Source organism: Urocampus carinirostris, chromosome 17 (assembly GCF_059441175.1).
Source record: "Urocampus carinirostris isolate Australia breed hairy pipefish chromosome 17, RoL_Ucar_1.0, whole genome shotgun sequence".
In the NCBI taxonomy this organism is placed as follows: domain Eukaryota; kingdom Metazoa; phylum Chordata; class Actinopteri; order Syngnathiformes; family Syngnathidae; genus Urocampus; species Urocampus carinirostris.
The window spans coordinates 12256335-12268383 of NC_142365.1; the positions used below are offsets into that span (position 1 = coordinate 12256335).

A 12049-nucleotide genomic window follows, 5' to 3' on the forward strand; every position below is an offset into this window, starting at 1 on the left:
TATGTCATCATAAAGCTCAACTTTCCATTCAGAACAAACCGACGACGAGACCGGCCAGGTGCTGCATGGCATGGACTCCCTGCCGCCTGTCCTGAGACGCTACGTGCACAAGGACAACTGCTGGTTCCAGCAGGAGCTCGACGAATGGGAGGAGCAACTCCGGCAGACTGCCGAAGTGGCCCCTCAGAGCGAGTCTACGCCGTACGTCGCCGAGCCATCCGACCAGGAAACTCGGTCGTCCGCGCTCATCGAACCGGTACCACAGTCGGGCCCCCAACAGGCGGAGGAATCGGCCCCGGGAGCTGCCACGTCACAACTGGAAGCCCTAAGTGATCCGGAACCAGATTCCGAAGCCCCACTCGAAGGTTAGTTCAATGCTATCAAGGGTTGTAGACATCAAAATCAATTAAAGGTAATGCTAAATTCCTAAACATGCCAATTGTGAGGATCCTGATATATATTTCATCTGTATATTCCAATTATTTTCTGAGATAATGCATTTTGAAGACTGCCTTTCCTGTCTTTGACATCTTGAGCTGTGATGTCTTTATTGTAACACCAGCACGTTTGCAAGCTAGTCGCCAAACTAAAAGGCGGATCACTAGCAAAATGTTCCACTGCAAACATACATAAAATGTGCCTAGTTGCATTGTTTATATTCTGCTGAACGGTATTCATTCAATTCTTGTCTGTTTTCTATCCAGACTGTCACAGAAAAATCTTATTAGCGGGGATTTAACTGTCTTGTTGTATGCTATGTTTTTATACAGCAATTTGAGTGGCAATCTTTTGCCTGAAAAGTGCTTCAAAAATAAATTTGATTTTATTTGATTATATCTAATTCTCTGCACTATAACTGTTTTCTTCTCTTGACATGTCTGTCAGAGACCTTCTTTTTTTATAATCACCCATAAAAGTGTGGTCAGAGAGACTTTGTTTATGACAATCACTGTTTCGGAGCTGGCCTCACGTGTTGTGTTTATGGGATTTGCAACTTTGAAAATGTTGTGTTTCTTCAATGAGGTCAAAGCTCTACAGCAAAAAAGCCAGATAGGTCAACTTTGAGACTTAATGTCCCGGGTCCCCCGTTGCGTCGTATATTTTGCAACATATTTGCATAATTGTGGGGAGAAACACTAAATGTTCTGTGCCTCATTGTAAAAAAAGTAATTTGGGGAATACACTTAATTAAGCTTACACTTTTATTCCTATTTTTTTTTTCCTGAAAAGAAATCGCAGACCCGGCCCCCCCTCAGAACTGTAACGGCGAGGCAGATGACGGCAAGTCCGAAAACGGAGAACTGTGTGACCCTACCGCAACATCTAAGGACGAGCCTCAAAGTCAGGTGGGTTCAACTCTGTCGGACCACCTGTTTCTCCTCGACCCCCTTTGTGAGAAAATGGGTCATATAATCTAGGCCACACCACTTAACATAGTGATAGAGATCCAGGCTCTGGTCATGACACGCTTTAATGTGTATAAGGGCATAGCAATTATTAAACCCATTCGATGACCTTTACAGTGTCATAGTATTACAACCAAGTGGATTATACTCTAGATGAACGATATCTGGGTTTTTTTTCGATAAATGTTTTCAACTGCATGCGATATTTGGAAAAAAAGAAAACACGCAAAATCCAATATATTTTTTTTTACAATTACAATAACCTTATACAGCTTCTGTCAGTAATGTTGGAGATACAACAGCTTGACGTTATTAATCGATCGGTAAATTGTTCCTCAGTAAAAGCTATAATCTATATATAATACGTTGTAATCAATGACAAGGCTATTCTAATTCTGTCATGAAAATATATTGCTATGAGTTGTAGAAAGTGCATGTGATGTGTTCATTATGTGAAAATATATCACTTATAAACATTATACTGTACAAGTGTTTTTTACTGAATGGCAAACATGCTCTGTTTAAGAGAAATATATCACTTATTCCTATCAAATGACATTGTCTTAGCTTTACACATTAGTAGCTATGATCAATCAAAATCAATGAATGAATTAATGAATGAATGGCCTTGTCATTATGCAGAAATAAGAAGAAAGTAAAAAGATAAAAATGTAACACTCACACACATACATATATATTAATAATATACAGTATAATTAATATAACATACAAATGCTTCTGCTTAAAGGGGAACCTAGATCGTGCAAATGCACTGTAACTTTAGCCCAATTACAACTGTAGAGGGCTCAAACAAATTTATGGCAGCGATGATTTGCTACTGGAGTGTCAGAACCAGAACAGGAGGAGGACCCAGATGCGTGACGTTTTCATACAAGCTTTATTTTACGCGAATGGGGCAGTCATGCGCGTGGACACAAACGCCAGTGATTCGGCGATCGCTGGGTGGAAGAGGTAAGACAAAAGTCCGGCGTGGAAAAACAGGAAGGCAGAGGCCGACGAGATCGATACCAGATACACGAGCAGCTACTGGACAGAAGGGGTCGATACCGGACAGGACGGGACAGACAGGATCAAAACAGATACTGGAGACTGGAGTCACATATCAGACAGGACGAGACAGACGGGATCGATACCGGATACTGGAGACTGGCGCAGGATATCGGACACGATGAGACATCCAGAATTGATACCAGATACCGTAGACTGTAGCAAGATATCAGACAGGACGAGACAGAGGGGATCAATACCAGACACTGGAGACTGGAGTAAGATATCAAACAGGACGAGATAGACGGGGTTGATACCGGACAGGATTCACAAGCAGGTCAAAACGCACGTCTCGTGGGTGCAGAGGTTTGTAGACGGACTGACAATGGGTGAGTGAGAGCACTGAGCACTTAAATAGCAGGGACACCAATCAGGCAACGAGCCGCAGCTGGCGCCAAACGGGTGGGGCCAAGTGAGGGCAATGTGCAACCGTGACATGGAGAACAAAACCTTAAAATATGTACACTACACTTTGTGTACGTCTAGTAAAGAATAGTAACACATTGTGCTGCGATTAACTTTCGGACTTGATCAGGCAGGTTTCAATCTTAATTAATTCAGACAAACACAAACAGGGTTAAAAAAAATATCTAAAAACAAAACTCAATGTACATGCTAAACTTAAGAAGCCCGTAAAATCACAACAGCCTGAGCCATTAGATGGGTCACAGCCAAGCTCTCCAGTGCCTCGCGCACCTTAGGAAGAGGTAGATATGAAAAACAACCAAGTTGTGCTATTACTTCTATAGAAATTTTAAATATGTTATGAAGAGGAACATAAAAATGATTGCTTTGTGTTCATTTCTCCATCGCGCTAGACTCCTCCACCCAAAGATGAGCTCAACCAGGTGACATCAGATCTTGCTCCAGAGAAAGAAGAGACAAAAGAGACGGGAGAGGAGGAAATCCAAGAAGAAACAGCTGGAAGTGATGTAGAGGCCTCTTCTGAGGAACATCGAGAAGTACATTGTGAAGTTAAAGACAAGGAAGAGGAGGAACAACTCACGAGGCGGCGGCCTGTGGAGAACGAGGTTTCTGAGGTGGAGATCCCCAATGTGGGGCGGATTATGGTGAGGGCGGACGCTGACGGATACAACGAAGAGGTGAGTGTTGGTTTATATCGCCATTGATCAAACAAAGAAACATAGGAAATAATATGATCTGAAAAAAAATTTTATATGACAGATGATGTTGACCCCAGCCATGCAGGGCATCATCCTTGCCATAGCCAAGGCTAGACAAGCATTCGATTCAGATGGCCCCGAAGCAGGACTTATCAAGGTAAGTCTGTTGGTCCACACATTTTTCTTTATACTGTAGAAACTCGTAATAACACATGAATTGGAGAACAAAAAGGGAAATTGCTGTATAGCGGGGTTTGGCAATGGTAATAAGCTAATGCCTTCCTAAGCCACGGTAGCCCAAGTACAAACTTTAATAGAAAAAGATATTATATAGTAAGACCTACTTGTATGTAGTATATGTGTAAATAACATCATAAATGAATACGCATGTAAAGGAAGAATGCCATTATATTTATCTTTGGTGTGACATGACTCGAACTGGTACAATGGAGTCACAGAGAGTGAGTGGGATAAGATGGCTGATAAAAGTTAAGAATTTTTTTCAAACTTCAACTCGCAAAGATTGTCATGCCCTTAAAAGATTTCCTGTTTGTGATCGCTTCCTTTTTAAAAAAAAAACAATTGGTTTGCTTCTTCCTTTAGCATAATGAAATTGTGTGTTTAATTGCTGTTAAAAATGTCGGAAAAAATTGTTAAAACGTCACGAAATTGTGAATATGCTTAATTGCTGTTGAGATTGTCGAGAAAAATTGTTCAAACCTCACATTGTTTATTTGCTAAAAACCCAAAAAAGCAAACCAAGAAGTATTTAATTACTGTTAAAAGTGTCGATAAAAACTCATATTGTTGGGATATGATACAATGAAATTGTTTGTTTAATTGCTGTTAAAAAAATTGTTAAATCGTCACATTTTCAGATATAACGAAATTGTAAATAACGAAATTGTGAAGATGCTTAATTGCTGTCAAGATTGTCGAGAAAAATTCTTCAAACCTCACATTGTTTATTTGCTGTTACTAGTGTCAATAAAATTGTTCAAACCAAAAAAACATAGCATACAATTGCAGTACAAAACCTAAATTATTGTTTCACCACTTTGTATATTCCTTACAAAGGACAGAAAATTCTGAACTGAATAAGGGAAAGGCATTCTGGGAAGTAGTTTTGCCAATAACCTATCTGCATTTTCATGACATCGACCAATTGCAGACAGGCATCTTGGAGATGTTACTACATGCATGAACTAATTTGTTGTTGATGTCATATAGTGGGGAAAATGCCATAAAAATTGGCCGAAAAAACACCTTATTCCAAACTGTAAAGTGATAACAGCGGGGACACCGTATGCTTGGGGGTCTAATGTATGTGCTTCACCAGGCCTTCCACGAGGAATACTCCCGCTTGTATGAACTCTCCCAGGAGAAAACAACCCCGCAGGAAGACGCACGTCTGCAGCATGCTCTGGTTTACTTCTTCCAGAATAAAGCACCCAAACGCATCATCGAGAGGACGTTGCTTGAGCAGTTCACCGACCGCAACCTCAGCTTTGATGAAAGGTGAGGTTCAAATATTTTTCCATGGTTCAAAGTTTTTGTGATAGTACCTAAAGGAGAAATTAGGGGTTTCAATTGATCTAAATTCCACAATGTGTAATATTTTTTATACATTTGCTCGCAAATAAAAGTCAGGCAACGTTTCAACAATTTGACTCAATAGAGTAGGTAAATACTGCTATCTAGTGTCCAAATTCGGAAGTGTGATAAATTCTAATCTAACTCATTTAACGCAGAATTGTGGACGGTAAAAATATGTTTATCTTATCTGCTTGCAGAGCCATCAGTATCATGAGGGAAGCTCGAGCCAAGTTGCGCCTCATTAAGCCAGAAGATATGGATATGGATGAGTATCTGGTAACTATTTAATGTCGTCCACTACATTGACATTGTGTGTGTACTGTATAATGAAGCAACACTCAGTAGTGTAAAGACACATACTTAATGTATATCTATCAAATAATTAAAACATGTAATATCTTACAAACCTGACTTTTTCCAAGACATGTACAGTAGGTTTAGAAATTTGTAACTATGTTACAAAACTTGAAGAAACTGACATGTTTAGCGCTATCTTACTACTATGGTAGCCCGAATGCCCATTTTGTGAAGATACTCTTGTCCTGGTGGTGCTTTTAGCACTTAACAGGCACTTTACCGCAAACAGCTGAGCCGTGCATGTGATGTTCACCAAGTTCCTTCATTAGAGCATCTTCCACTTTCCCCCCACTGTTTCCTTCTCTAGCCACTCACGTGAGCCACTTTGCTACAGGCTAGCCACTATCATTATTATTATTAGCTGCTTTTTGTAAAGAAAGCTTGATCTTGCAATGTTTTGATAGCTTTTTAGGAGCTTCTCCCACTAGCCATTATATGTATTTAAAGCCTTTTTCATACTTCACTTTTTACCTTTTTTTAACTGTTTTCTTCTCTAGCCATATGTTAGCCACTTGGCTGCAGTCTATGTTTCACCACAAGCCAAGTGGTATCATTTTGGCTACTGTAGTGTTTATTTAAATGCACATGCTTCAGCTTCATTATAAGCTACACTGACCTCTACTGGTGAATTATTACACACTGTCACTCTTCCATAATGATGTTTCAGTGATATTTCGAATCAAGAATCTGCTCCCAACTTTGAAACTTGGTGTCCTAAAATGCGTTTGTCATTGTTCTACAGCAGTGGCACGACGATTACAGAACGTTCCGGACTGTTTTTGTTTACTTGCTGACTGGTCTGGAGCACTACCAGCATGGCAAGTAAGTGTCCCTGCGAGTAAGTGTGCACAGAACAGGAAAATTGATGATTTTTATTTGTTATGAAAGGATGCGCGAGGCTCTTACTTACCTGGCTCACGCTTATGACGCCAACGCCGCCCTGTTGAGAAGAGGAGATAAACGCGGAATTGATGCATCGCTGATTGCACTTTACAGGAGGAAATGTCTTATGGTTCGTCCTACCCTTTCGCTTAATTGCCTGGCAACAATGTACAGTAGACCCCCGGGATACGGCATCCCCACCTTACGACGTTTTGACTTTACAATGTGGAATAAGATGTTTTTCGACACATCTTTATAGTATTTTCCCTACTGTAAAACGTCAATAAGAAATTATTTGGAGTGCCCAAAAGCATTTAAAATTACAACTTCCTGTTTGTACATATGATGAATTGTCTCAAAGATGCGTTTCTGCTATTGGCCAAATTCATTTAAAATGTTGGTCTGCTATTTCTTTCAGTCACGGCATCATGAATGCTGTGAATGAATGATTAAAAGCATTGTCTTCGATAACAACGCAGTGACACACTGTATGCAATGAGATTAGACATGACACTACCGGATAAACACGTCATCAAGACAGGATAAATAGTCAAAAATATTTACATCGTAGTGCTTACAGACAGGCTTAAGTTGTAATAATACCTGTAGTGCAAAGAAAATCACAAATAATCACAATATATACATTTTTAACAGTTTTGCCTTCTTGTTTAGGGTGGTAATGGCCCTAGGAAAAACCTTTAGTTAGTCTTGCTTAAAGGGACCAGTAGTGCCTACATAAGGGCAACAGGTTTTTATGGTTTTTTTAATGTATTTATCCGCTACAGCTCTCTTAGTGATGCTAAAGGTAAAAGCAAAAACATGATAACCATGGAAATAAAGCTTACAATTATTGAGAAATGAAGAAGTCAAGTCATGTTTATTTGTATAGCCCTTTATCATAAGGAGTCTCAAAGGACTGCAGGGACCACAGATTATTGCAAACTACAGAATATTAGCACACCATTCCCTGATCTAAAACCTACATAAGGGCAAGGAAAAATTCAAAAACCTCAATATGAGAAAATGAAGAAAGCACATTGATTGCCAACCTTGATTGGTGCATGGGCATAACTACCGGTAATCAACAAATAGGAACATTATTTAAAATAAAAAAGAATATTAAGCAAAGAACTTTAGTAAGGAGATGACAATCCTCAAAAGTGGAGGTTTCAAAATCAGTTTCATTTTTAATCCGGTGTCACCAACTCCTTACCCCTCTGCATCCACCCAGCCCTCCATTGTACCAGCTCAAGTCACATCACACCAAAGGTAAATCAAAATGTCCTTCTCCCTTTACATTTGTATTTATTTATAGTGTAATTATAATCTTACACACTCTTTTCACGTTTTTAGCTGGGGTACCAGGGGTTTGAAACACATTAGCAATACATTAGCATATTGTAGTTTTCTATCCCCCACTTTATAGGAATTTCACTTTCCCATCCCCACCTCAGAATGGATTTGTATCGTATTCCAGGGGTTTACTATATTCATTTCAGAGAAATATCAAGTTTAGGTGTACACAACACCTCAAAAAATGAAAAAAAATCAGTGTACACGAGAAAACAATAAATGACTTGTTCCTCTCCTCCCCAAAGACCCTCAACAAAAGCGCCACACGACTTTTCGCCAGCGGCGACGAAAGCAAAGTGGAGGAGGGCGTGGCCATCATGGACGAAGTGGTCATCCCGTGCTTGCACCTGATGAGCCGCGAGACGTCTCAGGAAGATCGAGACACCATGGAAAACATCCGCAGTCAGTGGTGCTGCTGTCTCGGACAGGACCTGGACGGTGCGAACGAATTGCACAAACGATCCGTTGTGAATACAGTAGTACCTCTACATACAAGCTTAATTCGTTCCAGGATTGTGCTTGTCGCTTGAATTGCTCATGTAACTAGCAAATTCTCCCGATATAAAATAATTAAAACCTATTTGGCCCATTCCCGACCTCCTAAAAGGATCAAAGTGAACTTTAAATGGTTATAAAACACACTCCGATCACTAAAAAACAATTCAAATAGTATATAAACATAAAAAGAATGCAGTAATAATAATATGACATTAACAAAATAAAAGTTTTTTATGAGTCACTGTAACGAAGGTGTCCCCATGGCCAGTTTGAAGGGAATGGATTAATGAATGAGTGAAAGCGCATGACTTTTGATGATTGTCAGGACCAGAACGGAGACAGGACCCACTCGCGTAACGTTTTTTACGAGTTTTATTGGGAAGAAGGGTAAGGTTAGTACACACGCGGGGAGCAGGTTACTCAGACGCGGAAGATCTATTTCCGTGGTGAGCGATGGCGGTGTCAGGAGCGGGGAAAAAACAGGTCAGTAGCCGAGACAGGAGAGCAAAAAACGTGGTCGAGATCAGAAAATGGTTCGAAGCCGGGAAACAGACCGGGCCAAAATAGGAGTGAGTCAGGGTCGAAAAGCTTGCTTAGCGTGAACTGAGGTTCGCAGAAGGACTGACAACAGGTGACAGAAAGACGGGGGTTTACATAGTGACAGGGAGCCAATCAGAGTCCGAGGCAGTTGGCGCCAAAGAAGCGTGCACAGTTGCCTAGCATCAGTAATCATGACAATGATACCTAAGCAGTTATTGTATGCTTAAAATCAAAGTTACTGTAACTTTAAATGAGTGTAAACCCGAACCATTTTTTTACAACACAATTTTTTTTTGCCTGTTTCAATTTTCATTCATCCCTTTTTTTACCCTTTTAGCTTGACCTGCGACACGATTATTTTCTACAGGTCTCTTTGGGAAAATAAACGTACCCTAGATTTGTCTCTGCCTCCCCTTTAAAATGTTAGGAATATGCATTAGGCAGGTGTCATTAAACAGCTGTCACATGACCAGTTGCCACATCTTTTTTTTTTAGCAAAATCTGCACCTTCCTCCCACTTGGCCAGTGCCTCTCTAATCTCTTTTATAAACACCATCTTCCTTGGCTTGTCCTCCTGTTCGCGTTTTTTTGCAACAGGAATATAACCTCCCATCGAAGCGCTGCCTAGATTCTTCTACGGCTTTGTTCACTGCACTCGCTGCTTCCCGATTATACTCCTCCGCTTGGTCACTCACACGAATTGAGCACTTGTGCTTTCTATTTTTTCTTGCTTCGTTTCAAGGTTCAGCATTCTCCTTTATCTCTCAGACACCTTACCGTTTCCCTTTACGGGACTCATGGCTAAGGTGACAAAAAGAAGATGCCACTAATGGCGATTAAAGACATGCGAGAAAAATGTAGTTGTTGCAGAATACAGGTACTCTACAGGTATAACTAAAGGCGCAGAATTCGGACTCTGATGGTGGGAGGTGCATGCACAAACTGGACCGAGCATATGGGGGTGAGCAGTCTCTAGTGGTAGCTTCTGGGACTGCTCGTGAACTGGATTTTCTTTCATAAGATTTTTGTTTAAAAAAATTATTGTGTATCGAAATTCTTGTGTGGAGAGGTGCTTGTATAAAGAGGTACCACTGTATTCCACGAATGTGAAAAGGTTTTCTACATCCTCCTTTCTTTTACTTTTCTCGAACAGACTCGCTACAGATGAAACTGGGCGAATTCCTGCCACGGGTCCTGGACTGTTCGGCAGAGACGGCGGTCCTCAAAGACCCCCCTAAAGTCCACGTGAACCAGGCTCAAGACCTTTGCAGCCGCCTGGCCGCCATCATGGAGTCCATCTGCAACGCTGCCGTGGTCGCCGTCAAGTAACATCAGCCTTGAAACGTCTTTAAAATGGCCGATGGACTAGCCCACTGAGACGTGTGTGTCTTTTTTGTCGCTAGCTGTGTCAAAGTTTGTATTTAGCCAGCAGCCATTTTGACACTGATCGAGACAAAGGAGAATTTTATTGTTGGGTCACCGTGTATTGAGGCACTTGTTCAATTCCTGCTTAATCGATGAAGGACATGTAGTACATGTCATAGTACATGAAGCACAAAGATGTAACTTGCAAACAGAAAAAGAGTGAGGTTAAATGTGCATTTCAACATCAACGACACATTCATCCTCCGACAAAGAATGCTGGTTTGCATTTGTTTGTTTTTCTAAATATCTATTTTGTATATTTACTTTATATAATGTAGTTGACATTTGGAAAGTGAGAGGAGAAAAGGAAAGTGCAATAGATTGCAATCTCGGGCTGGATTAAAGAGCCTGACGGGCCTTATGTGGGCCGTGGGGCATAGTTTTGCCCACTCCTGACCGTTTTACATTTATGAGAGAAGGAAAAAGGCTACTTTTTGCTACTGATTAGCGCAAATGGCTACCAGTATGATATGCATTTCTAAAATGACAAACTATCGTGTTTCTGCTGTTTTTACTAGGTGACATTATAAGAAATATGGTTAAAATAGGCTCCGTCAATCACTAAAACATCTACCTTGTACTGAAGGCACTGAATGATATACTAGTACATCAATTTCAGGCTGATTTTGAAAATGATTTACGAAATATCTATCATAGTTTTTAATACACTGGTTGTAAAATTAAACTTTAGCAGGCACTCAAAATAAGGCGAGAGGACATCAGTGGATTTTGAACTTGCAAGGCGGACCGGAAGAGGGGATTTCAGATAACAGAATTCCATCCCTTCCTAAAGCTCTCCTTTGAGCCCCATCTTTTTATTAAATCTCCAAGGTTTCAAAAACAGATCTGCCCTACAGAGTGTGGGTATCAAAGAAAAGCAAGATGATTGGCCAATAGCAACAAAGATGAAAGAGTCAAAACTATGAACAACAGTGAGTCTAAATAAGAAACTGGCATCCTATGAAATCTCCTTTACACTCGTCGAATAGTGAAAACAGAACACTGATTTCTAATGCTAGGTAGTAATTCCATTTTTAGAAAATCACAATGATCAGTGGGAAGGTGTTCTTAGGGGGCTACGAGGTGTCCTCATACCTCATGTTGGTTACCCTTGTTCTGACCTAAATGTTTTTGGGGTCACTTTAGCTTCCCCATTTGGGTAAATAAAGCTTTGGAAATGGCATTGTTGGAGTCCCCAAGACAACTAATCTTGGCTCGTACTCAATAAATGTTTTCAACTTTGTTTTCTTTGCAATTTATTTCAACAGTACCATGAAAGAGCGTATCCATGTGAGAGAAAACAATTCATCAACATAATATTTCGTTATTTTCTCAAGACAGCGGTCCAAATAGTCGTCCGTCTTCGCAGTGGGGGATTTTCCCACAAAAATACTCAAAGCCATAAATAGAGATGCTATATAAATAACATTGCTGGACAGAATTCTCACAAAGGCAACTAAAACCAGTTGATACTAAAAGCATTCGTTCAAATTGTATTCAACTGAAGATGAGTACCGGTAAGTGTGGACAAAACTACTGTCAATAAAAAAATCATTTTATTTGTATATAAAATAAGCCCAAATCCTACCTGTCAACCTCCACGGCTCCATGCCCTTACAAAATAATCATACACCGTATATTTTTTTCAAATGTGTTTATTTGTGTAGTTAAACATGTTATATTGTACATGTGTTTCGTTATAACACATATATTGTTAATTAACATTTTGTTGTGAGATACTGAGTTGCTCGACATGAATGAGGTTCATTATAAAAAAAAAAATTAAGTAGCTTGGACGTT

General features: G+C 40.1%; 1 protein-coding gene across 2 annotated transcripts in view; it reads left to right on the plus strand.

Moving 5' to 3' along the window:
- Window positions 1–11547, plus strand: part of usp28 (ubiquitin specific peptidase 28) — a 28783-nt gene extending 17236 nt beyond the window's left edge. For both annotated transcript variants that reach the window (XM_088320728.1, XM_088320729.1), the window contains exons 17-26: window positions 33–365; window positions 1231–1346; window positions 3293–3577; window positions 3660–3755; window positions 4938–5116; window positions 5392–5470; window positions 6294–6373; window positions 6440–6563; window positions 8032–8224; window positions 9978–11547. In XM_088320728.1, coding sequence (XP_088176854.1) covers window positions 33–365; window positions 1231–1346; window positions 3293–3577; window positions 3660–3755; window positions 4938–5116; window positions 5392–5470; window positions 6294–6373; window positions 6440–6563; window positions 8032–8224; window positions 9978–10153 — 1661 coding nt within the window. In that variant the 3' untranslated portion in view covers window positions 10154–11547. The remainder of the gene's footprint in view (window positions 1–32; window positions 366–1230; window positions 1347–3292; window positions 3578–3659; window positions 3756–4937; window positions 5117–5391; window positions 5471–6293; window positions 6374–6439; window positions 6564–8031; window positions 8225–9977) is intronic.
- The last annotated feature ends 502 nt before the right edge of the window (window positions 11548–12049 follow it).